Source organism: Photinus pyralis, unplaced genomic scaffold (genome assembly GCF_008802855.1).
Source record: "Photinus pyralis isolate 1611_PpyrPB1 unplaced genomic scaffold, Ppyr1.3 Ppyr1.4_LG4, whole genome shotgun sequence".
In the NCBI taxonomy this organism is placed as follows: Eukaryota; Metazoa; Arthropoda; class Insecta; order Coleoptera; family Lampyridae; genus Photinus; species Photinus pyralis.
This window is the reverse complement of record NW_022170511.1, coordinates 39,504,056-39,530,763: the sequence shown is the minus strand read 5'-3', so window position 1 is coordinate 39,530,763 and position 26,708 is coordinate 39,504,056. Positions and strand designations below refer to the sequence as shown.

Below are 26,708 nucleotides of genomic sequence, written 5' to 3'. Positions count from 1 at the left end.
AATTTCATTACCCCCACATAGGTTTTAAAATAAGAATCCCTCAATGTTAGAGTTATATATTTCATAGAACTGTACAGAAAGGATTTTAAGACTTAAAAAAGCAAAAATCTAACATTAATCATATTTATAATTGTTAGTTGCACTTTACAATTTAACAATACCTACATAATATATATTCAGAAAATGTATATAAAAATAATTTGAAAAACCGTCTCACTACAAAATGATCATAAGCTTCAATAATATTTTTAACAATTTGAGTAAAAATTATTCCCTCCTTAAATTATCAAGTCTCGCTTGAAGATCTGCATCCGCATCGGACAATGTGTTACCACCATTACCACCTACAACTCCACCACCACCGCCGCCGCCTGCTGCTGCTGCAGCAGCCGCTGTTGGTTGCCGCTGACCTTTAGTCGGTAAGGCCCCACCTGTTTGTGGTAGGTTACCCAATTCTTCATTCAATTGTAAACCTAATTCGTCTAATACTTGTGAAACAACAGCATCACTGCAAAAATCAATTGGTTAATAACTAGTAAGGGTGAAATAAGGTGACTTACGTTTCCTCCTCATCGTCATCACCTTCCATTGCGTCATCAATAGCATCGTTCATCATCTCCTCCTTCATATCCATAATTTCAGATTGCTTCTCAAACTCTTGCAATATCCGTTGAATCTGGGGAAGATTTAGCTGACGGTTCATACTTTGCATTGCCTTCGTAACACCTTTCATAGCCGTAGCCATTGCACTTTGTGAACGTAGGGTTTGTATTTTAAGTGACACCGCTTGAATGTTCGCCTTCATTAACATAAATTTCTTCACATACTTCCTAGTTCGGACTAAATCCTTTGCCATGATTTTAACTGCATCCTAAAACCATCCCTGGTTAAAGTTTAACGCTACAGTGTGCGTAATTACCATTTGACCTTCTTTAGCTAATTTCTTAATATCTGCAATAACTTTCTTCTCTTGTTGCTCCATTTTCAGTTTTTCTCGTTCCAAATCCCTAACTGCTTTATTTAAGGCCCTTTGATTCTTCCGAAGCATTTCTTCGGGAGTTACCTTTTTTCCAAATAACCATTCCATTTTCGCTACGTGTATATAAAGAAAGGCGTATGGCTTATTATGGGGAGCAACAAATTATGAAATTGTTATAATAAATTAATTTTGTTTATGAGTCACAAATATTTTACCTTGACTTGAAGTGTTTAAAGTACCTACCTGCTACCTTTTTGTGTAAACTGGAGCTGTCTCAAGCAACCAGAGTGTATCACAAAAGATCTATTTATACGGGATGTTTTTTAATTTGGTCCAACGATTTGTGTTTTCTTACATTGTTTCATCAACATGGAGGTGAATTTCAGTATCTTTGTGTACTCGGCAGCAAAATATTTGGGTTTCGCAAGACGGTTTCAAGCACTGCACAGAACGGTGTCTTGAACTTTTTTTCGTCGTGAGGTGTGTTGCCTATCTGTGGGGGTATATCATCACAAAAAAAAGCTAAAAGAACGTATATTTCTCTCGTGTTGTAATCTGATAGAAGCCAAGTTAGATTTAGTTGTAAGCCTAACTAAACTGCAACGGTACACACTTTTTACAGAAATGACTGTTTATCTCTTGTTTGGCGTCAAATAAACAATTGGATGCATTTTTATTGAAATTCAAAATTATATTTATATTATATTATTATACTACTACCCCAGACCTGAATAAGCCCACATTTTATGCTTCGCTTAGACTTTTATTACAGTTTCAATTATGTACCTTTCGATAGCAACCAACGTCCAAAAAACAATGACGTTTGAAATCACAATAAGTCTACTATCGTGTTACATAATTCGTATGTGCTAAGACAAGGTTGTGCATTATCGACGAAAACGAATATGCACGTTAAAATTTGATTAGTTTGTGTTGAGACTTCGCGGTGCGAGTACCTACACGTCAAAATGTAAGTGTGTAAATTAGAATTACGTTTTACTCCTCATACAAAAATTATTGGGTATTGACTAACATTATATGAAAAGCAACCTTTTAGCGCATGTCAAAAAAATCCTCTACGACTGCTTTGCCTGTCGCTCCGGCTGTCGGTATGTTACTACCGGATTTTTATTTTAAAAACTTTCTTGAATGGTTCCCTAGCTTTGAAAGATTAAAAAAATTCACTACCGATATAGTCTTTATTATAAAAAAACGAAAGTCCAAACTTAACGTTAACAATTATAACTGAACGAAGTAAATCTAAAAAAATTATTTTTTGGCAGATATCTAGATTTAGTCAATCATATTTTATTGTTTTTAAAATACACAGAGCACATTAAATTAGTTTTTGAAAAATTCTTTTACTATGAATGGTTTCTGATCTGAGATCATAATGCTCATCATCACAAAAAAGACTCACGCTGTCTAATAGGTGTTTTAGAATGTGTTGAAAATATTCAATGAAGATACCCATTTTTTAAGTGGAACGCCCTTTACATCATAGCAGATTTTCAAAATGAATGAAATTTCGAACAAAATACCATAGCTGATGCATTTTGGAGGGATCAAATCGGAAACTTTAAGATTCGGAAGACTAAAAAGGAGTTTATTCAAAAAAAGTAACTCGCTTGTTGTTATTTAATGATAGTGATTATTACTCTGTAGAACTGCTCTTCTCTCTTATTCGACTGCATTAATTTACTATAATTATACGTAAAGGACACCACATTGGGATTGTGCCCCTTTGGGGATTCTCTCGCATATCCATTCCGGTTGTGACTCCTGACAATATTTTTAATAGAATTGGCAACATTGCTGGCAATTGTCATATCATGAAACGTCAAAGTTTACGTCACTACCAGCTGTTTTTGTTGTTACAGTAACGATAATCGCCCATTCTTACGTTACTCACCGGTAATTTTCTCCAGTTCTTGCAGTTAGTCGTCTGTATGGGGTGTCTTAAAGGTTAAGTGATGCTTTCATTTTGGCCACTTCTTTTAATTATTTCAAGAAGTATTTTAAATGTATTTCCTCAACAATTTGAACCAAAGCCTCAAACTGAAAAACTGTTCATGACCAACAAAAGCGACCACTTAATTTGGTTTTTACAGGTGAGTTTACCTTTTATCAAAGTACGAAGAAGTTATCAAGCTTTTAGATATCGGACATACACATTAGTGCATTCAAAGACCCATCTCGCCTGACCGAGTTTAGAGAGTTCTGCGAAAATGCTATAAACGTTTTTAAACCTTCACTAGTGATTGCATCCGGTGATATAACAGATGGTAGAAATTCGGACGGGTTTACTACACAACAAATAGAAAAAGAATGGTCCAATTACCAAAACGTCTTAACTGGTTTGAATGTATCTCAACACATGGTATGGTTGGATATCAGAGGCAACCATGGTTAGTTATTATTCAGAAACAAAGGTAACGTTGAAGGATTTGGGAAGAGAAGCAACTGGATCTATAGCATATCATTCTTCAAATGTCTGTACTCTACTATCCACAAACTAAATGTTGTTAACATGCAGCCCTCCACTGAATCAACAACCACAGTTACAAAGTTATCAGTTTTTGGAGGTATTATTTTTGCCAAAAGGGCAAGCTAAACAAGATTTACATGCAAACATTACCTAATTTTAAATAGGGATATTGTAAATGATAAAATTGAAAAACCATGTAGCAATAATAATGCAATAATGAACAATGGAAACTCTTCCCAAACCTTTCACTCAATGGTGTCTATACAAATGAACACTTAATTTCCAGACACCTTCAACGTGCTTGATCTGAAATCAAATCAGAATTACTTCGTGAATTATTCCGTACGGGGCAAGGCAAACCCTCGGTCATACCTGTACCAGCTGGACAAGAACGGCGATGTGTACTCATTCATCGCGGTTGATGTAACTCTACGAACGGGACCTCGATTCCCCTTCAATTTTGCCGGCTTTTTAGACTCTGGAGAAGCACAAGTCGTCGATAACATTACTAAGCAAGTGGAATCTAGTGATAGTAGCTATACGATATGGTTTGGTCATTATCCAACTTCGTGTGTTGTTAGTCATGAACCGGGTGGAATACGCTCACTTATAGGAAGACATGGACGTGGACTGGTGTATTTATGTGGGCATTTGCATACATTTGTTCCGGAGATGTACACAATGCACGAGGAGGGTTTCTTGGAGCTCGAGTTAGGAGATTGGAAAGAAAATCGAATGTGAGCGATTGTTTGAATGTGTTTGTTCAGTTGGTATGGTGTTGTCCTTGTGTAGGTATCGATTATTGGCAGTTGATCATGGGTTGCTTTCGTTTGTTGATGTCAAACATCAAGATTGGCCTAAGATTTTAATTACAAATCCGAAGCACGCTTTGTTTGTAATCCCAGACAAAGAAAATTTAGAAATTATTCGAGAATCGACACATGTTCGTCTCCTAGTGTTTTCTATTGCGCCCATAGAATTTGTAAAAGTTCGAGTTGACAATGAAAACTGGACAGTATGTGAAAACATCGATGGTCCTTTATATGCAGCCCCTTGGAATCCTAAAATGTACAGTACAGGTCTTCACCACGTTAAGGTATCATGTAGTAATACAAATGTAAAGTTATGTGTCATGAAGATTTTAGGTGCATGTCAAAGATGCCTTTGGAAGGAATAAGTATGAGACACAGTCGTTTTCGTTAGATGGAACGAAACTATCTTTCAGTCTTTTACCAACATTTGTTTTAAAGACAAGTGCAAATATTGTGGTTTGTATTGTTATTTGCAAAGAAGTAATTATAAGTGTTGGAGGTGGACAAGTCCCATAAAAGCAATGATTTAGCAATGATTTAATATTGACTTGAGACCAACATTTGAGATTTTAAGAATGGTAGCCCAGTCACAGCTGGAAATGATTTTAAGATTAGAGATATTGAAACAGCAAATTTTGGCCATCTTGCTCAGTTTTTCCCCAAAAACATATTAACATTGTATCATACTTAATCCACAATATAGAATTTTTTCTATTTTGTTGGGCCCAGTTTAGGCACCTCGAGAGGCACCTCTATGTGAAGAACTGCTTAATTAATGTGATGTTTGATCCATTTGTTCCTCATCTAACTCAATATGAGCCGTATTAAAAGTCTGGTTTGCAAATGCGAACCGAGTGGTAAAAATTTCGCTACTGAAAATCATATGCGTTTCTTCGTACGCCTTTTTCTCAGAATTTAATGTAGTTTTAATTTTATTCATTTGTTTTTAACTAAAAACTGAAAAAAAGTGACTATCAAAAAACATGAACTAGGGCCAGTTCTTGGATGAAAATTAAAAGGTCGCGACCCAGTTTCAAAATTACGCAAAAGTCTCTTTTAATTTTATGTCAAAATTAAGACGGCTGTTATGGACGAACCCGTCCATTTTGAGTGGAAAATAATATTGAGTTAAAAATTATAAACATCAATAATATCGATACGGTAGCTTGTAACGAATATCATAGAATATAGTTTGTCTTCAATAGCAACATTAATTATTCATTAGAGTGGACTTTAGTTAAAGGAGACTCTTGCGTGATTATGAAACTGGCCCTTAGTAGTATTTTAAACTGCTAAAAGTGAAACTTATTTCCAACTTGATCCAAATTAAGGAAAAGCTTAGCTTTTTGTCCAATTTGACTGGGCTATTGGTGTATGGGGCCAACACTTAAATTTGTACTACTCCTCTATGATAAACTTTTTATTTTTTCAGTTCAAGTTAATGTTTTGGATTGTGAACATTTTGATCTTGGCGCCCTTACTACTACTCAAATTGCTTCAGTATCGAGATATTAGAAGTAAGTGTGATTCTTACAATGCCCCTTTTTTATGATTTTCTTTTATTTTTTAAAAGTGGAGTGTTTTCAGCCAAAGTTGCTTTGCCCACACAACTCATTATGCACTTACAAACCATTGAACTAGATACCTTCTTGATAACTCACTATACCAGATTAAGCATGGTTGAGTCACAAAACCTTTCCTTTATGTATGGCTGTATGGCATACATTTTAATAACATAAAAAATGGGACATAATGTTCTATTATTATGGTGGGTTTATACAATCATTATCATTAGTCCACTAAAATAAGATGATTAAAAAATACCCAATGGAAACCAAGGTAGTTACGCATAATATTGGCTATTTCTTAATGACCTTATGAGAATGATTGTATAAACTTAGCATTAGTTAGTGTTAATGAAAAAAATTCCAGGAGGCAACACTGATCAACGAAACTGTCGCTCTGGGTGTATATGTTATAGAAAGCTCTGGACTGTAGTATCGGTAGATCGAATTTTTTGGCCTTTGGTGGTATACCAAATTTATTTGTCATCCGGACCTTGGACGGTCGGCTACATCATCGAAGATCATATTGGTGCTATTTTTGTATGGGGCATACACATCAATGGTGTGTTCTTAACAGGATCTTTTACATACCTTTATGGCTTTATGCAGGTAGGATGCATTGTTACTTTTTAACTATTTATATCAAAATTTTGTAGTTATTAATATTTCAACTGCCTCTAATACTTGTTTTGGCGTTTGGAGTGGATCATCGGTGAGTCATTATGATAACGTAAAACATAAGTTAATTGTTATTTTAGGATGCAGTCTTTCTTGCGGTTTCAGAAAGTGTCTTGGTTTATAAAGATAGGACTTCATCTTCCGTTTTTTATAATTTTAGCGTGTCAATTCATTCTAGCGTACTTCTTTGGGTCAGCTTACGGTATTATGGCATGTTTACTTTGTCCAATACATACATGGGCAATAGTATTTTCAAGTATATTGTGGATGCAATCGTTCTCTTTACAGAAACATCATCCTCTATAATTTTTGTTCTAATAATGTGCTGTGCAATTTAACTGCTGTAAAGCCATATTGATGTTGCTATTAAATACAAACTGATCTACATGACCAGTTGTGTCTTTTGTTATTCGCGCTTAAACTCTTGTCATACACACTTGCCACAATTGAAATTGTTAGTATTTGCAGTATTAGCATACGTTATCTCTACTCTTTGTAGAATAGAAGACCCACAATAGCAGTGCAAACGGCAGCACCCAAAAGAAGGAGGATAGTAAGCATTATGTCATGGGTGGCCAAGAGGTCAACCCGCGAGTGATAAATGAATTAATTAGAAAAAGGTGAAAATATACAAAGTTGTTATATTTTTGAAAGCTCTTGAGCATTTGGTAGCATTGATTTTTGGAAATTGATTTGCAAAAAAAAGTTCTTGTGTCCAAGGAAGATAGCTTTATACTTGACATCATTTTTGGTTCTACCTATTTTTGCGAGTCTACATTCTCTACTATGAATGCTATTCAAACATTTCTTGTTGAACAGACGGGAATATGTGATAATTTATAGAAGATCTATTATAATTTGCGCACCTTGCTAGACCCGTTTGGTCCTGTGGTCCAATGATATGAAGTAGCCTTTGGTTGCCTTGTTGATATTCTGGGCGCAGATATAGTGGCACTTGTTCCCCTGTATTCATTTTAATGGCTACAGCATTGTCCCAAAGGTGTTCTTGAAGATATCCTTCCAAAAATTGTGCAAAGTTTTGAGGAGGTAGTCTTCTGCAGCTGGTTGGACCAAGATTTCACGCTACAAATGGTATACCGAGGGAAGTGGTTGCGTTAGGCATAGAAAATTTTGGTTTTGAATTTACCACCTCCATAATAAAAGAGAACAGAACTAATGCGAGAAAATGAAGCTCGTTAAGATAAGAAGCGAGTGTAAAACCAGATGGGAGTCGAAATGCCACAGTGTTGCCGGTTATAAAAACCGTGGAGGCGTGTAAAGAGCTGAGTATTATTTTAAAAGAAACCTAATAGTCTTTGATGTTTTTATTCATTCTTAAAGTAAGTCAAGTATTCCATACTAAATAAATGAAAGATAAGAATTTCAACCTTAAAAGTTACTTCCGGTTTACAAAAATTATGTAATAATACGTTGTTTTTACCAAACTAAAAACACACTATTTACTACTAGGATTAATGGGGTTTCTAACAACCAGAACGACCGAATCTCCTCTCAAAAACATTTTAGGTATGAATCTATCTTTGTTAACGGGTTTGGACTTTTTCTTTCCCTTGCCCGGTCTCGGTTCCTCAGTCCACATCTCTTTAACGTTCTCCAGCACCATATTACAGTGCCGATCAAAAGCTTTCACTCGACCCAACAGTTTCTTATTGTTACGGCAGTTAATTAAAACCTGAGTGTTGTTCTTGACGGAGTGCGTCAAGACTGATAGAGGTCCTGTGTTGAATTCTTCCTCTTCGCGTGCTTGCAGTTCTTCCGATGACATCTCCGATTTCGGCTTTGTGAGCGCCCTAAAATTAAAAGTAACCTTAGTCGCATACTCAATCTAATTGTGTACAGGGGCACTCTACACTTTTGCCGTGGTGTCTTTAATGATATAAAAGTACTTACATGATTATATTATTTTAATAAACCGTGTAATGTGCCGAAAACAAAATAGTTTGAGGTTATGTTGTGTATGCGTTTTCTTCCGATTTGCGCTTCGGTAATTAAGCATAGTTTACACGATGTGTAGTTTTTGATGTATACAGAGTGCTTGACTTTTGAAAACTATTCATATCGAAGTAGGTACATAATTTGACAATGAAGTTTAAAAACTGCTTAAAGAAACTGGAGTTGCATTACTTCGTATACAAACCTAAGTATATTGTTCGAGGCAACTACACCCTTCCTCTGGTATCCAGTTTAAATCAAACCTTTTGGCAAATGAACTCCACGTTTCAGAAAAAAATACATTCATACACTGTATGGCCATCGCCTCGTATATCTGTTACAATTTGAATTTCACTGTTTAATTTTATAAATTGGATGATACTGCAAATGAAGAAAACATCTTCACAAAAATTAATAGTAAAATCTGTTTACTGTATATATCTAGGTAAACCAGGCATTAGAGAATAACGCAAACGCATGTTGGTATCAACGACTAAAATGAAGGTTGGTATTATAGTATTGAGGTTAAATCCATCCAAAATGTCTATTTGTTTACTAATTTATATTTAATAATTTATTATTGTAACTTTAAGGTAATTAGTGGGACTATTAATTTGTAATTATATACCTATTAGTGTTGATGTGACTGTTTATGTCGTATCGTAAAGTTATACTTACAATTTTTTAAATTATATTTAAAATGGTGCTGGGTGCACCCGAGCTCACTTTGCAGGCCGATGTTATTTTTGTTGTCGAGGGGACTGCAGTGAATGGTGCCTACATCAATGATCTTAAAACGAATTATATTATACCTTCCTTAGAGTAAGTATCTTTCATTCTGAAGCTTTTTTTCACATGATGAATAACGAACGGATAATTGAAACGGTTTGAGGTACCAGTTTTTAAGTTGGTGTAACCTTGCTGTTATTGATACAAAATTCACTTCTGATAAATTTGGGAAACTAGGCAAAGTAAGTAGATGTATTGCAAATCGCTGAGTTTCTTTGTGCTTACAGGTATTTTAGTCAAGGAAATTTGGAAGAGATTAATTATCTGTCAGAAAGTGCCAACTCTTTATATGGAATTGTCATATATCAAGCGGCCGATTGCCTTCCTCATCCGAGCACTGATACCATTGGGCCATTTTCTAGTTCAGGGAAAGTACTGAATGCTTTTGAAAGATTGGAGTAAGTATTAATGTTGATGATAGCTTTACAATAGCAATTTCGGTTTTAGGCTAATTGGAGGGAAAGGAGAGTCCCATGCTAATATAGCAGAAGGTTTAGCTACCGCTTTGCAATGCTTCGAGGAATTGCAGCAGAAGCGTGATGCGAGCTCCAATGCACAGCAGCATTGCATTTTGGTGTGCAATTCGCCACCGTATTCATTACCTGTTTTGGAATCTCACACGTATTCTGGAAAAACGGCCGAACAGCTTGCAGCAATTTTACAGGAGGTTTATACCTGAATAAAACAAGGGGAAAACCACTTAGCTGCAAAAATTTTCTAAACCTTGAAGTGGTTTTCCCCTTGGCAGCACAGTTCATTTCATTACAATGTTTTTATAGCGAGGAATTAACTTATCCGTAATATCTCCACGTAAAATTCCATCCCTTTATAAACTATTCGAAAAGGCCGGCGGCGATTTAAGTGCTTCTCAAACAAAAAATTACGCGAAAGATCCCCGACATTTGGTGCTGTTGAAAGGTTTTAGGTAAGTTCCATTTGACTTGCTGCACAAAATTTTGAACCTCTTTACAGTCTGAAGGAACGGCCGATAAGTCCTCCCCCGGGAAATTTACCTAACGCAACTCAACTTTCAACAACTGCACTACCGCTACCATCCCTACCAAGTCCCGTGGCAAATATCGATAGCCCAATATCAACCCTCACGTCGCAATCAAATCAGAACCTCATGGGAAATTCGGTGACCGGTGGAGTAGGTGTACAACAAAATGTTGGTCAAAGTTATCGGCCGCCTAATCCTCAAGGTTTGTTTTGCTTTCGGTTAGGCTTGTTTTTGTTTTGCTTTAATAATGGCAGCTGAGAGATTAATCGGTTCTTTGTCAGTCCGTTATGAGCATCTAATCTCTAGCAAGCCAATTAAAATGATTTAAATTGTTTTTGTTTTTGTTTCTTAATTTAATTAGGTATTATACAACTACCAAATCACACACCAGGAATGGTTAATGTAGGTATGGTGAATGCAGCTAGAAGTGGAATTATAGGCAATACGCAGTATCCTACTCCGGCCATGCAAGTTCCACCGGGGTATCACACAGCTACAGGTAGGTGCTGTAAGAGTGGAGTGGAGTGTTTAAATTGAGACACTACAGGCGCTGGTCGACCGCAAAACCGTTGGCCAACAATGTTGCCCCCACAGACTCAACAGAGGCCTCAGTTCATCGCCCAAGGGCAACAGCAGGTTAATACCACTCAAGGAAGTGCACTGATCGCTCAGTTAACACAGCCACCTTCCTCAGCGGGCGTAAATCAGTTTCCACAAAGTATGGAAGTTTTTGTTACTTATTTCTCATTTTCGTGTGCATAAGGAGTGGGGGGCAGATTTTTTTGTTTTTTGAAACTCAAAAATTGTGCGCTCTACAGAGTTTTTTGAGCACTGGACTATTTTTTTTGTTTTCTATTGACAGTTGGCACAAATGCTTCTATGAACGCTCAACAACAGCAACAGTTGCGAATGAACATGTTAAGCAATCAGGCCGCTCAACAGAACGTTCAAACCTCGTTACCGCAAAACGTCCAAACAACCGGCATCAATCAAACTGCAGGAATCATGTCGACCGGATTACCACAGCCCAGCCCGATTTCGCAAACATCAAATCCGTCACAAATAGTACCGCCAAACCAAGTTGTTACATCACAATCGCAGGTGAGATGCTAAGGCTTGTTGTTTGTCACTGATCCAACTGTTTTAATTAGGCTACCGTAGGGCAACAGTCTAATCAGTCGGGTTTAGGTCGAGAACGTCATACGATATGGCAAGGTTTATTAGAATGGATTGAAAAGCCCAAGAATTCTAGCGACTCACAAAAAATTACTCGACATGTTCCTTGTCAAGTGTCAGCAAATACTAAGGATGGCGAACCTGAACTGTAAGTGTGTGGCTGTTGAGGGGTTCCGATTAATTTTGATCTGTTTATTGATATGACCCCTCATGGCACATATTGGAGGATAAGCAAATGACATTTTAAAATTACTATTACGGGGGGTCTTGAGTGTGGGTGCCTTTTGATCATTGCGCGCCCGGGGCCTTTACCAACCCAGTCCAGCTCTGGGAATAGGTACCATGATCGGCGCGTGCAAAGGAAATTATTTCTTACCAATTTACAAATATAAAATTAATATGTCTCACAAATATAGACACAGTCATATTTTAAAACCCCGCTTGAGCGGCCTGGGCCAGTCCGGTACTGCCTATTCTCTACAAGCTGTACTTTTTATTAAAACTGCTGTAAGTTGGATAGAAAAAGTCGAGGAAAAAGTTTTTTAAAACTTCCTTATTCAAAAGATTATTTTTATTTATTCATAGAACGAAGATGAAAGCCTACGATACTAATATTTTTAATTTTTTTATTTATTTTTTTATTTTTTAATTCTCACAAGCACAATTTATTTGAAAATCGATTACTAACAATTATTTGAAAAATGAAACAATAATTCCTTTGCGCGTTCACTTATTCTTGAAATCGCGCTATTTACTTCAGTTGCTGAAAAAAAGGAAACAAGAGATCATTTCTTAAAATTTCCTTCTGAAGAACATTTTTGTGTCCTTTGGCCACAAATTAATTCGATATATGTGTAACAATTATAGCAATAACAAAAAAGTTTCTCGCATCGTGAATTTTGCTCTGCGCGGATAATAAATGCGCGATTTTGTAGGGCCTGTTAAAACTATACTAATACCAGATAAGGGCACTATATACGCATAATTGGAGGCGCATATCATTCTAGTTTAAGATACTGAAAGGATTATAATGATATAGTTCCTAGAAAAAAATATGACGTTGTAAAGATAGAAAAAGACGGATTTACTAACATCGTTTTATCTTCAATACTTTAAACCTAAAGATTAATTATTTTTAGTGTTATTAAAAATTAACGAACACCATAATTTGATTGTGTGTACTATTGAGAAGCTCTCATTGAAATTTCGTGGCTCTATGTTGAACGGATCCGGAGTAAAAAAATAAATAGTGGAGCCGCGCACGGATTTTCCATAAGCCGTAATGTATTTCATATGACTCCTAACGTCACGTGACTTTTTCGAGCGCTCCGGCCTGTAAGTATCGTAGGCCTCGGTTGGAGTCCTTAACTAATCCTACTGTTTTCAATATATTTAGTTCATTGTTTTTGTATCTGGTAGTATATAGCTCTGGCCGCTGGCCCAAGAACAATCTTGATTTATGATTTATGTGCGCATGCGCTAACTTGACAAACTACTTTATTGAGATAATTTTTGAAATTTTAACCGGAGATGCTTCTAGCGAAGGTAAACATCAAGTGTGCGCATGCGCAGATTGCGCAACGGCAACTCTGTTATTTATGGAGATTTTTCCCCCAAAGAAAAAAATCGCAATCGCTAGCGAATGTGCAGGCGACTTAAGATTCCCATACACTGAGGGAACGTTTTTCACAAAACGTTCATAGAGACTCGAGTCGTGTAGGTCCATCTTGCTTGAACCATAGATCACCCAGGTTCTCTTTTTCGGCTAGATAGGATCCGTTTTTTAAGGCTGCTTGTAGAGTAGTCCAATGTCATTGTTCTTAAACAACTATAGCAACGATGTTAGAGAATTCCGGTATGATTGAAAAACTAAAAAAGCAACAAAATTTTGAATTTGTCCACAAGATAGTGCGATTGAGGTATACAACAATTTATTTTACATGTAGTGCAAAATGAGAAATAAAGAAACCACTAGATGGCGGTTTTGTCAAACTCAATAAACAGCTTAATAGATTTGGTACTTATTACATAATTTTTCCAGAAAAACTGATGGTTGGCCACCTAAACTTATAATGCAGCTAATGCCAAAACAATTAATTGGCAACATTGGCGGAGCCTACTTGAAAAACTCCAAGTCAGTTTTGTTTCATCCACAAAGTTGCGAAGCGCTCGAGTCTTTAACTAAAGTTATGAGTTCTGGTTTTGTACGATATTTGCATGAGATCCAACCCAAATTTTATTGTAGTTATATTTCAGGCTGGCTGTGTGCATTTTACAAGCGTTCCAAATCCAAACGCATGTGATATTAAAGTCTTAATTCTTCTTTATACGGCGGAAAAGCGAGCGTATTTAGGATTCATACCAAATGATCAGACAGCTTTCGTGGACCGTCTTCGTAAAGTAATCCAGCAACAGAAGTCAACACAAATGCTTCGCCAGGGCCAAGTATACTTCGTCAGGCATTCACCGAGTACTTACTATTTATATTTAGGGACCCGCGACAGCGGCTACATTGAATCCTCAATCGGTCGGCCAATCTCCGCTAGGTGGCAGCATAGGTACACCTCCACAATTACCCGTACCCAACACCTCACAGACAACGACACAACAACAAAGTTTGATGATGTCCCAAACTAACACGATGGCAATGGGCGGTGGACAAATTACACAAAATATCGTTTCAGCCAGTAGTCCCTCAGGAGCCGGTCTCGGTGGCGTTTTAGGTCAAAACATTCCGACAAGCATGCAGCCCCGCTTAAGAATGCAAGTAAGTGCGCCCTAGCATTGCAGCATTTAGAACTGGATCTTGTTTAGTAGATGTAAGCAATAAATTTACGCAGGGCATTCAACAAGGATCGACTCAAGTAAATCAGTCTGGGGGTAACGCCTCCATGTCTCCAGGCATGATGGGCGTTCCCCTCCAACGACCGCCTTTCGATAACAACTTAGAAGCGGCACGTCAGCAGAACCTAGAGAAAATCAACCAATTGAAACAGACACTCGAAGCCGCTCAACAACAAGAACAACAATACAAGAGTCAATTAGAACGAATCAGTCATATGAAAACGCAACAGTTGCAGGAAGCGTTACAGATCGCCCAACAACAAGAGATGCAGTACAAGATTTTGGACGTAGGTTTTTTTTTTATAATTATTTTCTTCATAATCATCAGCAAAATTATTCGATTGCTTTTAAAAGCAGATCATCAAGGTTTGAATATCATCTTTGTTTAGTTATATTAATACGTTATAGCCTTATCGCAAAATCTATTGGTCATATGCCCATTTAATGTGGTGCTTGTATTTAACTAGCTTTATATTTTGGTTTTTGATTAGAGGATGATCGAAAAGTAAGTTTTAATTAGACCAACGTCTCCATCACATATAGAATGTCCTTGCAAAAATTATGTTTTTGAAAATTTTATTTTCACTTGTCTTTACTTTCAAGTGAATGCCAAGGCTGCTCTAGTAACCTGACCCATTGTACACTTACAGGGCACAATATGCTCAAAACCAGAGTCAATTTAGGAACCCTTTGGTCATAGCCGAGTATCTAATTACCCCCCAGACCAAGGTGGTCAGCGATTTATCCTGATATTTATTCAACGTTCGGTAGATGACGTGTATAATGGTTCATTTTCATCTACAAAAAAAATTGTGTGGTCAATGATTATTCAAAATGTTCAAACATACTTTCTAGATAGTTCTCCTATTCTGAAACAGGTGTTAGTTCATGTCTACGCCCCTCCATCCACAGGACTTGTGGTTCCTTTATAAGGTAATAATGTCATATGTACTATAAAGACAATTGCAGAATTTGGACTGTATTTGAAAATTGCTTGCTATGCTTTTGGGGATGTTGAAAAAATATCGACACTAATGATTAACGTGTTTATTGATTCCAACTACAAATAAAGTAAATTAATTCTAATTCTGTAAGTCGATACGGAGCATACAAGTATTGTTGTTTCTTCAAAGTGGTCTTCTTAGAAGAAGGCGATGGTTGCGTAATGATGATAACCATGAAAGCTTTCACGGCGATGTACAAATTACAACAAATTTTAACAATCATGCTCATTCTTGACGGCTGTATGACGACATCTTCCACTCGAATATTTGATTAATTTATTCAAGTCATGCTTATTCTAACTTTGACGGCTCATACGCGGCATTTATTAAATGGGAATACATACAGGGACAGACGAAATATATACAGGTCGTGCTAAGGCTAATTTTTTTGAGATAATTGGCAAGGATTAACTAAAGGTAAAACTTCTATTTTGGGGACGCAACATCTTTTGTAGGATTGTTTGTGCTGTTCTCCTCAATCATAAGAACTAGATATTTCAATCTTTAATAATCTTGAATACAGAAACAGTGTGGATGTTGGCCACAATATTTATGCTTTAATCACTGAAGATAAGACTCGGTTTGTAAATTGCGATTTAGAAAATAAAAAATTTCCATTTTAGAAATATTGAATATATCTTTGAAATATACCCTAAGAATCGAATTTGTAGTTGTAAATCAGTAAAATTTTTGTACTATGCCCTCTCCGTTTTGTTGCCATCTGGTCTCTTTCCCTCAGCCCAACCCTCTTTTGGGTTTGTTTCCAAATCTTATTTTTTCAATAACCCCACCCATCTAACTTAAATTCTAGTTAAGATACTCGCAAATGGTAAATGGGATATGCTGTACATAAAATATCTTGAGATCATATGCTCATTTTTGATTGTAGATCTGATTGTTGCGTAACCGGGAATTCTCAAGGATGAGGTCTATAAAATGTTAATAAGCTAAACATATATTTTTATGAATTAAAAAATTTAACTAGCAACAACGTATGGCTGCAAATCAAGGTGGTCCTCAGGGTCCCAATCCGCATCAGCAACAGCAGCAAAGGATGATGAGGCCAATGATGGGTGCCAATAACCCGGGCCTTCGTCATCTGTTACAACAGGTAACATTCGCAAATCGCGTGCGCACGCGAACTGATATTGATGTTACAGCAACCGCAATATCGGCAGCAACTAATGGGAATGCAAGGAGGTATTGGAGGGGCTGGTCCTAGACCTCAAATGGGACAGCAGATGCAGAACACTCCTGGGGGGAATTCTCAACAGCCATTCGACGATGTGGGAAACTTTGATTTTATGTAACGAAACTTTATAAATAAATTATACCAAAACATTTCAAGTGATCAACTTCAGTTAATTAAAAACATGCATTGGCAGTGACGCATAAGGAACTAACCCATAGCACTTGTATTGTTCTATAATTCAAGATTGAGTGCTCGTTATCTGGCCCCAGCTGTACCAAAATCCAAACCTGCCATTAAAATTATATCGCATATTATGATGTTTTTAATCATTTTAATGCAGCATAAAACTCATTTGGATATCACACATTGTAAAAACCAGATCTACGCAATGTCTTTCTTATTATAGAGATATTTTTTTGAAATTTTAACGAAAGATCCTTCTAGTAAAGACAAGCATATCGCATATTGTAAAAATTCGATGTGATGGTTTATGTAACATTTAAGCCCTAAAGAAGAGATTTAAAATTAAATAAGTGTTGACGGAATAATCATTTCATTTAAAAATAAAGTAATATAGTAGCGGCAGTCGGTAGTAACCTGGGTGTTCTGTCGGCGGAACGAACGGACGGACGGACTCGCGTCTCGGAAGCCTTGGGTGTAAACCCAACCGGAGTAAATGGCAACTCCAGGAATCGGACGGGTTCATAAATGGCGGCGATCACTTCGGAAAAACGAAAACAAAATTACGGCAAACTCTTTAGCGGGAATGAAAGTAACAAAACACAAATCGGTGGAAAAGCAAATGCGGGAAAGAGATCAACCCCCTTGTAATTAGTGAATAATAAATAGAAATAATACAATTATTAGTTATATCTTAGTCCACAACAATTTTATTAAGACAACTTATAAGTATATGCTAATGTATAAATATTTATCATAACTTCAGACTTATAATTGAGTAATTTCATTTGTTTGTAAACATCAATGACTGAACCAACGAACACCTGATTTGATACGCCACTGGTCTCGTGTCTCAGTGATTTTGTTTTCTGTCCGTTGGCATTACTTAAGTTGGCACCAATGTTCGCTGAAAACACTTTATTTTTCAAATGTCTGTCAAATGTCGGCTAACGGCGCTAACGCATATTTTTAACGGTTTTATTGTTTTGGTGTTGTTTATTTAACTATTTTAATATGAGTGTTTTGGATGAAATCACGGAAGTAATTGAAAATCAAATTATACCAAATGTGATTAAAGCTCTAAGACAGTTTACTATTGAGTTAGAGGTAAATATTATCAACGTATTCAAGTAACCCCTTCTGTTGTATTATGTTTAAAGGAAGGAGAAAACGCCAATTGGAATTCCATTGTGAAAGATATTGAGAAATTCAAAGAACAAGGTGTACTAACCAGTTTCGTGCAAGATATTTCACAAACAACAAACAAAAATGAAAGCGTGGAAAAACGTAAGTAACACAAGTGATGGGTGTAATCGAAGTATCATTCGAATGTCGCATATTTATCATTCTCAAATTCTAGTGGTGTTGTTTAGTTTACTAAAAAAGCGCAGGTTGGAATATCGATTTACGAGTGCAGAGAAGAGCAGTTTGTTTTAGGATGTTCAGAAGTGCGCTGTATTTAATCGTGTTCGATTACATTATTTAATTGTTTAGTAACCACTCAACTGTTTTCAGATTTTGTAAACATTTTTCCGAAATATCCATCTCAGTGTACCCCTAAACGGGAGTTGCACAAACTGACAGAAGAAATTTTGTATCTGGAAGTTTTTTTAACATCCAAATAACGAATTGATAGGTCCTTCTGGCGATAATTAATAATCATATTCTGCATAGTGACTATCAAGGTGACCGTTATTTAAATTTTTTTTTCTTTGTGAAGGTTCATGCTAACATGACTACATTTTTCTACCGGTATGCGTCCCCAGTGATAAATTTCAGTAGTGATAAGGATAACCAATAGTTAAATTTGGCATTATGGTTGGCCGTACAAATATGGCTAAATTGGTATTTGGTTAAGGTATAGCGGATAACCCTTTTGGGAAAATCTTTCTTAGTGTATGCAAAAGAATTCATAAAACCGAGCATAAAACCTTCCCCTCCTATTTCATTCAGGTCGATCCAATGCGTTTTATGGTAGTTCAGAACTTTTTTTCGATTTCAATTTAAAACTGGGCCTCAGGCGCGATTTAGTTTCTCTCAAAAAAAAATTCGAAAAACTGTCAGATTTTGAGGAAAAATGCTATAACAGCGAAATCGGTTGGGGGTATAACATGTTACATAAAAAAATAACTGCTTTTTAAGTACTTTCGAAATTAGCAATAAAATATTTATTTTATTTACTGTTTCACGTCATATCATCCGAAATATCATCCGTATCGGCTGTTTCAAGAGAAGGTATGTTACATCACGTATTAATAAACTGAATTGCGTTTGCGTTTTTTTGAACAATTTGTGTATATCGTTTCCGTGTAAGACTTTGGGGCAACATTATAGTTGAATTTATTATTAGGATTTACATTAAAATTATGTACTGATTTAAGATAGATTTTGCAGTTACGAAACTTACATTGGATTGCTTACTTTATGTAAAGTGTAATCTATAATGTTTGCATCATAAATAAAGCAGACACTTGCATTTGACAGTATTTATTGGTAAGGTATAATTCAGGTAACGTATCGAATTTGATCTGGTGCTTTATCTGAGCCCTAATGTTCCCAAATTTTATTGTCATATACCTCGTCATTATACACTTGTTGTTATATACAGGGTGAGTTTTTTTTTCATTTTCACTATGGGGATCTCGTAAACTGTAGGAGAGTCTCTTAAATGGGCGAAGTTATGTAGAATTTTATGCTGATTAATTTTCCCTTTCATATTTTTTTTGTAGCTACAAAAAAACGAAAAATGTTCATTTATTTTCAAAGGCCCGTGTGGCGCAGTTCAGCTAAAGCTGAACTGTGGTGCTAAGGGTCCCTGGGCAAAATAAAAAAATCATTTTAACAAATCCTGAGTGATTTTTTCTTAGCTTTCTGATGTTACAATTTTTATGACTTGCTAGTTTTAAGTAAAAAAATCAGTTACACTTTCTTATTTTTTATGGGCGCCATACTCTATAAAGATAAATTACAAACTGGTGACTCTAAACACTTAGTATTTTATTTGGCAATTATGCGCGTACGACATGACAATGAAAGAGGGCATTTTGGTGTGGTGATAGGGATTACCTAAAGTTCTTCTATAAAATTCAAAGTTTCAAAGCCAGAAAATTTTGAACTTTTTTTAAATATTTTGGTTGGATAGTAAAACTGTTATTCTAAGAACTTGACTGTCAAAATATTAGCTGTGTTCATGATTAAGGATGTTTATAATTGGGAGCTTGAAAACCATAGAAGATACGAAGATGGTAAAAAACAAAAGTTGGAAGATTTCAACAAGATGGTGCACCCGCCCCCAATGCCCTAATGGTGCGAGAATAGCGATACCTATTGAAGAAATTTCCTGTAATATTAAATAAAGAACCAAAGGTAAGAGTCATTACAGGTTTATTTATTACTGAGCTAGCTGTGGTATTAATTTCCTGGAAAGTGGAAAATTTCTCCAATAAGTATTTTCGCACTATTGGCGCGTTGTGCGCAGGTGCACCATCCTGTTGAAACTGTGTACTGTATATCGTTGTATTATAATAAAAAATGCTATTCAATACATTGTGTACTTCTTTTATGGGCCATATAAAAAAATGAAGTTGATGATTTCTCGGAATCGAAATGTTGTATTAAAAATCTCTCAATGCTGTCTGATAGAGCTCAAAAAGTGGCAATGCGAAAGTGTTTTTTGTATTCGTTCAAACATCAGAAATTGCGAAATTTCAGATTTTGCTGTATATCTTCGGAAGTAATCGGAATTTTCTGGTTTTCTTTAAGGCATGATAATACCTGAAATAATAACGCTTTAATGGCGCATCTTTTCTGATTGACCAGCGTTTTATCTTCTATGGTTTCAGAGATCACATTAATAGACATCCTTATCTTGGACACAGTGTATATATGGTCTTGGTGGTTTGCTCAAGCCGAACTTCAAGTCATTAAGAATCAAAAAGGATCCATTTATTTGGACTGAGTTTAATTTTTTGGAATACGAAAGCAGCCCTTTAATAATATTGAAAATCTTCCCGAAGTAGGTTATTGGTATTAAACATCGAAATACAAACCACAAGAAAAATTGATATGCAATATTTGAATCAATTCTATTATTTATTTGTATTTCAGCACTTCAGGAAGATATCTCAGTACCTGGTGCCAAGCGCTACACAAGACGAAATCGTCCACAAGAAGATGTTTTATCCGATATTGCAAATATTGTCAATGATCATAATAAGCAAAGAAATACGCGAATTAAGATTGAGAGAGCAACAAACGATTTGACCACAATAAACACAGAGATACACACTGATGAAGTTGTGAAACAAGAAATTGATATGCCACCACCGACAAAGCCTCCTCTTCGAAATAAACGTACAGGGAAAAATCAGTCGGTTGTGGCTATTCCCGAAATCAAAGTGGAGGTTCTTGATAACTCAGTTATCGAGATACCGAAAGCACCGCTTGATGTTATAGTCCTGGATGATTCACTGGATAAACCTGTTAGGCTTACCAGAGCGCGCACGAAAAGGAAAGGAGCTAACAAAGAGGAAAATGAACCGCTTCCTGAAAACATAAGAAAAACAGTTCAAGTGGAAAGAACTTCGAAAAGAAAACAGATAGCCAGTAATGACACTGGCGTGATTACTATGTCGCCTCAAAAGAAAAGAATAAAGGAAGATAACACTGATACAGATACAACTCTAATGGAAGTACAAAATGCAACACTTGTAAAGGAAACAGTTTCATCACCTATGAAAAAGAAAGGGAAAGGTAAAGCTGCAAATGTAAAAAAAACTATTCGTTCGACATCAGAACATTCCACTGTGAATTCTAGCGATGGTGAAGCTGCGGCATTGCCTCAACAAGTAAGAATGAAAAAACAAATTACGAAGAAGAAAACAAATTCCTTTAAAGGAGATGAAGAACAAAGCGCGTTCAAGAGAAATTCAACAGAAGATGAAGATTCTTCACCTAAAAAAAAACGGAGAGCAAGAGACAAAAGAGCAAACATCAAACAAAGTGGAAATCAAGGTAGTACATCTGGTGAAGATCAACAGACAACAGTTAATGCTGAGACAAATTCTAGTGAAGGTGAAACTGTAGGAAGGGAGAATAATACGGAAGATGATAATTTAGCAGTAGGCAATAGCACAGTGTGTATAGCAAATCCCACCGTTTTAAAAGAGAAGCACGCGCTTGCTAACGAAACTATGGTCATTACTAAACCAACTACAGTTGACGATCTGATGACGGACGATGAAGATTTCGTTCCCAGCAGTCCACCTGTACATCAAGGGAAAGGAAACCAAATTTTTAGTCCATACGAGAGCAGTCCAGTTAAAAAACGCGTACAGGCCTTTGAAAAATTGGAAACAATGAATGCAGAGGCCACTAGTGTCACACGATCTAAAGCCAAACTTCCTGTCACACCGAAAGCGCGCGCGCAGATAGAGGTATTTGAAAAATTGGCAAAGAATCCTGATGCTACTGTTACAAGATCCAAAGCAAAATTGGAAGTGAAAGTGCCTCACATGTCCACTTCGACTCCGAAAACAAAAATTCCAAAGATGCTTGGTACCCCAGTAACCGGCATTAAATACAAGACCTTTCAAACGCTATCTGCCCCCAAAGTTTCATCAACTACAATAAATGTAAACCTCGCCCCATCAACAGCTGGAAAAACAGGTAGTGCGTTAAAAGCGTCGAAAATGGAATTTCGTGAACGCGAATTGCACAGACAGCAAAAGGAACAGGAAGCATTGCAAAAGAAAGAGGCATTATTGCAATCTTCGATTGAGGAAAAGCGTCGCAAACGCGAAGAGCGAGAAATGAAAGTTCAGCAGTTAAAGGCGAATAAAGAAAAACAGAGGCAAAGGCAATTGTTGTCCGCTGAAAAAACTAAAGAGGAAAAGTTGAAGCAAGTGTTGGCGGAAAAGGAAGCGAAAGCTCTCAAACAAAAAGAAGAGGCAGCCCAAAAGCGCGCCGCCGCTCTGAAAAAGGTGGAGGATAGCAAGAAAAATCAAGTACCACGAGATGACGGTGTAATTCCCTACCTTTCACCGACCCCACCATTACCCACTCCGGACTGCTATGATTCAGATGATAGCGCGAGAGCGACAATTGTTATTCCACAATTTCAGCAAAAGCACATCCTGAAGCAAACTTTGCTTGAAATGAGAAATTTGGATGCGCACCAGTACGACTTGTTTATCTCCGGTCCTGAAACGCCCAACTTAAAGGAAATTTTCCCCGAAATACACGCTTCAAAATTAAAACGCACCTCGAGCGGAATTTGGAATAAGACTGAAAGGTCAATACTTGAATCGATGATCGAGGAGGATGAATCAGAATAAGTATTAATTTTATGAAATGCATTTATTTTTATTTTAATCAATATTCATTTTGTATAAATGTGATATTTACCAATGTTGTAATCTTGTTGATACTTACTTTCAAAACATAACCCGAAAATTATCAACGTAAAAGTGGTGCAGGCAACGCTATTTTTATGTTGATAATTTTTGAGTGTCGATTTTAAAGTAAGTATCAATAACATTAGTCTTTCATCATAGTGTTTTTTACTTAGTTGTTAACACACTGAAACTCGATACACTCCCAGTCAGTAATTTCTCTTTTATGTGTAGGATACGTCATTGCTTATGTATATTATTGATAATAAATTGTACTGTACCGTTATCTTGTACTTTTAGGCTTTTGACGTGACCATGATAGACTGATAGCCATATTTAGTTAACTGGGGAACTATCTGTGTAGCAGAAAACAGTCAGTGTTATTGAACAATGTTTATTCTGTTTGGTTAGCAGTTCCACAGGGTTCCATTCTCGGGCCACTGTTGAATACTATCTACACATCAAATTTTTGTATGTGTTTAGGTAGTTTGACGGGTCATATGTATGCTGACAACACTCTGGTTTATTATATTTGGCGCTTCATATCTTATTTATCGCTAGAATCTCATTGATTAATCCTATGGTATATTTTTTGGGGAGCAAAACATTTCCACCAAACGTTTTGTTCAAAGTAGATGGAAGCGACTTAAAAATAAGAGTGTAACCTAGAAGAGTTGCGCTCGACACTAGCCTTATGTTCATAAATACTTTATTTTAAGTAATATCACATTCATGTTTGAAGCTGTTATATTCCCCTAGACTTGTACTTAGTGCCTATTTTAATGTATAAAATACAATATTGCAAATAATATTTAATATAAATATAACAAGTGATACTATAAAATTAAGGAAATTTCTTTATTTTCGAAAACTTCAAAGTATATAGGATGGTCTGTATCTGTATGAAAAAATGTAGTTTCTGCATAAAAAGATGTTGCCAAAATGGATGACCTCTCTTGTAGTTCCCATAACCTCTTTACAAAAAATAGCCCAACAAATGTAGGCTTGTAGGAGATATTAGATATAGTTTTAGTTTCGAAATCTGGTAGGAAAATTCTGTTGAATCGTAGATCCTTCGTGAATGCGAAACTTGGAATATTCGAATTGGTTTATGATTTAAAAACTGCGTTTCCTTACTCATTCGGATCTCCCGGGCAAATATGCACTGCCGACCAAAGAACTGGCGGTTGTTTAGACACAGTTGCATAAACCAAAAGTCACTGAAATTATGACAGAAAACAGCTGATTTTGCGTATTGTTATTGTGATTCATTTTGTTGTCAACTGCTAATGTTTGATGAACGTAATTGAAAAAATTATGGCTTCGGCTGTGACGGAAAAAGTTAAAGAAAAGCGGAATCGGGTAAGTTTCGTAACTAATTGTATGATCAACATTAATGAGCGATTTTGAAAGGTGCTGGTTGGTCAGCTGGCCGATGACTTCCTAAGAATCTCAGTTTCCCCACAACAGCAACAAGAAGCAGCTGATCGGCAGGCGGCTTTAGCATTACATCAGCAATTTGCAGGTCCGCAACCTTCATATCTTTCAAATCCGGTAGGACGTTTAAGCATAACGTTAGCTCAAGCGAAATTAGCGAAAAATTATGGAATGGCTCGTATGGATCCGTACTGCAGAGTGCGGGTGGGGCACTGTGTCTATGAGACGCATACGGATGCCAACGGGGGGAAAAATCCTCGCTGGAATAAAATTACACAGTGTATTCTTCCGCAAGGTGTAAACACCATATCAGTAGAAATATACGACGAACGTTCGTTTACCATGGACGAATTAATCGCGTGGGCCACAGTTACAATTCCTCAGCAAGTTTTAAATGGTGAAACTCACGAGGATTGGTATCCACTGAACGGTAAACTTGGCGATGGTTTAGAAGGAATGATTAATATTGTTTTATCATACTCGGTAAGAAACAGGGTTGAGATGATTTAAATCAGTGATTGTGATTCGATTTAAATCAACCATCCTACTTTATTTGTGGAAACGGTAATTGAATTTGACAAAAAAATCTTATTCTTTATGGATACTTAGTTTATGGTACTGTAATTGTAGGCAGCATCTCAGCCCTGCATGTATCCTATGGGACCTCCCATTATGGTTGTACCAAATGTAGGCGCTCGTGTGGCCACACCGATGACAGTCTATCAAGCACCTTCGGCAGGAGTTCCTGCACCACAATCATATGTATTAAGCGAAACGGAATTAAAACAGGTAAGTTGTTGTGGTATGATTTTCTGGTAGGTGCACATTATTTTCAGATCGAGGAAATGTTTCCCAACATTGACAAAGAGGTGATAAAGACAGTTTTTGAAGCTAATCGAGGCAACAAGGATGGTACAATTAATTCACTACTACAGATGTGCGAGTAAAACAATATCACATTTTATTTAACTGTGGCTTGGTATTTTAATTTTTTTAATTCTGATACTTTGTTTAGAAATGTAGAGCTTTATCATAATGCAATTGTGCCAAATTTGGGAATAATGCATACTAGTCTGGGTAACAAAATTTTGTTTGAAATAAAGTTATTATTTAAAAATTTTGAATTACAGGTGTTAAATAGTTACTAACCATCATTTTTGCTCTATGTGTTTGTCTATATAACGATAATTGCGATCTATTGTTTAATGATAATTGTAAGGATTGGTTTTTTCATTTCTCAACAAATGTTTATTATAATAGTGTTATTTATCTAAAAAAGGTTGGGAGATGAGGCGACTGATCCAAAGTACACTAGCCTTAATAAGCTTTATTTGTAAAATTATAAATTTTTGGTGTATGGATTGCTCAAGGCACCAATTTATTCAAATATATGTTTTTACAAATGTAAGATTGGATAATCCCTGCACATGTGGTTTTCCTATTCGGGCCTTCAAGTTGTCCTACCTTGATATGCAAGGTGCGTAACCTAGACTAACCTGGGATGGTCCAACAAATTTTCTTGTCAGTTCATCCCCTTAGGTAGCACGTGTGGTAATTTAAAGGTTTATCCACTTCTGTAACAGAACCTAACTTAGCTTGTGAATTCCATGGCCTTGTTAATTATGGGTGTTGCTTAATATACAAATGACCAGGAATTTAATTAGGTACCTACTCAATTTTTGTGGATTCTAAAATTAGATTAATTTGTGTTAATTGGAAGGATGCATAAGAGGTCCCTGTCCCACATGCTTATTAGTAATATTGAGATGATCTAGATCTGTACCACAGAAAAATTGAGAAATGCAAAATTCTGTATAAGCATTGTAGGTATATACAGGCTGATTCAAATTCGAGGGCCACCATGGGGATCTCGGAAACTGTATGAGATAGGTAGGTAGGTAGTTTAAATTTGGCAAAGTTAACAAAATGTAGTTTTGAAACTGAAAAAATTCCGACTACTTTCAGAGATATCAGGAAATTAAAATAAAATTGCAAAATAATTTTTATTTTTTACTGAGGTCATTTAAAGTTTTTTCAAAATAAATAACACATTATTATGACCACTTTTTTCCCTCTACAAGATGCTAGTTTTAAATTGTAAATCCGACGTTCGTTAATCGTTAGATACGTGGTCTTGTCTTGTTTGCCGTTTGGTTTATAAACTGATGTGCGATCATTGACAAAAATATGATCGTGATCGTCAATAGGTAAACCTTGCA

At 36.3% G+C, this 26,708-nt stretch overlaps 6 protein-coding genes across 14 annotated transcripts; 4 read left to right on the top strand and 2 right to left on the bottom strand.

Annotated features, from left to right (window-relative positions):
* Positions 1-109: 109 nt before the first annotated feature.
* On the bottom strand, positions 110-1,365 carry LOC116169687 (charged multivesicular body protein 2a). Of its 3 annotated transcripts, none has more exons than XM_031485837.1 (4): positions 1,335-1,365; positions 920-1,092; positions 561-871; positions 110-508 (listed from the first exon to the last, which is right to left on the bottom strand). In XM_031485837.1, the coding sequence occupies exons 1-4, from the start codon at positions 1,348-1,350 to the stop codon at positions 268-270; spliced, it is 741 nt and encodes a 246-aa protein (XP_031341697.1). In that variant the 5' UTR covers positions 1,351-1,365; the 3' UTR covers positions 110-267. The 3 variants fall into 3 exon arrangements, with proteins under 3 accessions (XP_031341697.1, XP_031341698.1, XP_031341699.1); XM_031485838.1 differs by lacking the exon at positions 1,335-1,365 and adding an exon at positions 1,223-1,297; XM_031485839.1 differs by lacking the exon at positions 1,335-1,365 and adding an exon at positions 1,195-1,210.
* A 493-nt stretch (positions 1,366-1,858) lies between these two features.
* Positions 1,859-6,915, top strand: LOC116169686 (transmembrane protein 62-like). 2 transcript variants are annotated; one of them, XM_031485836.1, is made up of 10 exons: positions 1,859-1,949; positions 2,860-3,090; positions 3,138-3,387; positions 3,754-4,204; positions 4,260-4,563; positions 4,613-4,735; positions 5,712-5,796; positions 6,212-6,453; positions 6,501-6,556; positions 6,603-6,915. In XM_031485836.1, the coding sequence occupies exons 2-10, from the start codon at positions 2,953-2,955 to the stop codon at positions 6,826-6,828; spliced, it is 1,875 nt and encodes a 624-aa protein (XP_031341696.1). In that variant the 5' UTR covers positions 1,859-1,949; positions 2,860-2,952; the 3' UTR covers positions 6,829-6,915. The 2 variants fall into 2 exon arrangements, with proteins under 2 accessions (XP_031341696.1, XP_031341695.1); XM_031485835.1 differs by lacking the exon at positions 1,859-1,949 and having other exon boundaries at positions 2,818-3,090.
* Positions 6,916-7,832: 917 nt separating this feature from the next.
* Positions 7,833-8,546, bottom strand: LOC116169690 (small nuclear ribonucleoprotein Sm D2). The gene is made up of 2 exons (XM_031485841.1): positions 8,434-8,546; positions 7,833-8,333 (listed from the first exon to the last, which is right to left on the bottom strand). Coding segments are annotated over exons 1-2 (357 nt in total). The 5' UTR covers positions 8,436-8,546; the 3' UTR covers positions 7,833-7,978.
* Positions 8,547-8,987: 441 nt separating this feature from the next.
* Positions 8,988-16,635, top strand: LOC116169684 (mediator of RNA polymerase II transcription subunit 25-like). 6 transcript variants are annotated; one of them, XM_031485830.1, is made up of 15 exons: positions 8,988-9,297; positions 9,492-9,662; positions 9,712-9,931; positions 10,044-10,189; positions 10,237-10,466; positions 10,626-10,763; positions 10,812-10,982; positions 11,127-11,365; positions 11,416-11,588; positions 13,482-13,644; positions 13,697-13,885; positions 13,932-14,207; positions 14,281-14,571; positions 16,310-16,399; positions 16,449-16,635. In XM_031485830.1, exons 1-15 carry the CDS (start codon positions 9,176-9,178, stop codon positions 16,596-16,598), a joined length of 2,769 nt encoding a protein of 922 aa, XP_031341690.1. In that variant the 5' UTR covers positions 8,988-9,175; the 3' UTR covers positions 16,599-16,635. The 6 variants fall into 6 exon arrangements, with proteins under 6 accessions (XP_031341690.1, XP_031341693.1, XP_031341694.1 ...); XM_031485831.1 differs by having other exon boundaries at positions 8,989-9,297; positions 10,671-10,763; positions 16,274-16,399; XM_031485829.1 differs by having other exon boundaries at positions 8,989-9,297; positions 16,274-16,399.
* Positions 16,636-17,601: 966 nt separating this feature from the next.
* Positions 17,602-23,945, top strand: LOC116168267 (eukaryotic translation initiation factor 5B). Its single transcript, XM_031483991.1, has 3 exons — positions 17,602-17,767; positions 17,821-17,947; positions 20,768-23,945. The coding sequence occupies exons 1-3, from the start codon at positions 17,675-17,677 to the stop codon at positions 22,993-22,995; spliced, it is 2,448 nt and encodes an 815-aa protein (XP_031339851.1). The 5' UTR covers positions 17,602-17,674; the 3' UTR covers positions 22,996-23,945.
* Positions 23,946-24,253: 308 nt separating this feature from the next.
* On the top strand, positions 24,254-25,780 carry LOC116168268 (toll-interacting protein-like). Its single transcript, XM_031483992.1, has 4 exons — positions 24,254-24,414; positions 24,466-24,972; positions 25,120-25,278; positions 25,326-25,780. Exons 1-4 carry the CDS (start codon positions 24,349-24,351, stop codon positions 25,434-25,436), a joined length of 843 nt encoding a protein of 280 aa, XP_031339852.1. The 5' UTR covers positions 24,254-24,348; the 3' UTR covers positions 25,437-25,780.
* Positions 25,781-26,708: the final 928 nt, after the last annotated feature.

Excerpts from the sequence above, each read along its gene's own strand:
- LOC116169686 (XM_031485836.1), top strand. The coding sequence starts at position 2,953 with ATGCTTTCATTTTGGCCACTTCTTTTAATTATTTCAAGAAGTATTTTA. Across the intron at positions 4,564-4,612 it reads CAGGTCTTCACCACGTTAAG|GTGCATGTCAAAGATGCCTT; the intron begins GTATCATGTAGT and ends TGAAGATTTTAG. Across the intron at positions 6,454-6,500 it reads ACCTTTATGGCTTTATGCAG|TTATTAATATTTCAACTGCC; the intron begins GTAGGATGCATT and ends AAAATTTTGTAG.
- LOC116169687 (XM_031485837.1), bottom strand. Across the intron at positions 872-919 it reads TAGCTAAAGAAGGTCAAATG|GATGCAGTTAAAATCATGGC; the intron begins GTAATTACGCAC and ends GGATGGTTTTAG. Across the intron at positions 509-560 it reads GATGACGATGAGGAGGAAAC|TGATGCTGTTGTTTCACAAG; the intron begins GTAAGTCACCTT and ends TGATTTTTGCAG.
- LOC116169684 (XM_031485829.1), top strand. The coding sequence starts at position 9,176 with ATGGTGCTGGGTGCACCCGAGCTCACTTTGCAGGCCGATGTTATTTTT. Across the intron at positions 10,190-10,236 it reads GTGCTGTTGAAAGGTTTTAG|TCTGAAGGAACGGCCGATAA; the intron begins GTAAGTTCCATT and ends ACCTCTTTACAG. Across the intron at positions 13,886-13,931 it reads AAATGCTTCGCCAGGGCCAA|GGACCCGCGACAGCGGCTAC; the intron begins GTATACTTCGTC and ends ATTTATATTTAG.
- LOC116168268 (XM_031483992.1), top strand. The coding sequence starts at position 24,349 with ATGAACGTAATTGAAAAAATTATGGCTTCGGCTGTGACGGAAAAAGTT. Across the intron at positions 24,415-24,465 it reads TTAAAGAAAAGCGGAATCGG|GTGCTGGTTGGTCAGCTGGC; the intron begins GTAAGTTTCGTA and ends CGATTTTGAAAG. Across the intron at positions 25,279-25,325 it reads GCGAAACGGAATTAAAACAG|ATCGAGGAAATGTTTCCCAA; the intron begins GTAAGTTGTTGT and ends CATTATTTTCAG.
- LOC116168267 (XM_031483991.1), top strand. The coding sequence starts at position 17,675 with ATGAGTGTTTTGGATGAAATCACGGAAGTAATTGAAAATCAAATTATA. Across the intron at positions 17,768-17,820 it reads AGTTTACTATTGAGTTAGAG|GAAGGAGAAAACGCCAATTG; the intron begins GTAAATATTATC and ends TTATGTTTAAAG. Across the intron at positions 17,948-20,767 it reads AAATGAAAGCGTGGAAAAAC|CACTTCAGGAAGATATCTCA; the intron begins GTAAGTAACACA and ends TTTGTATTTCAG.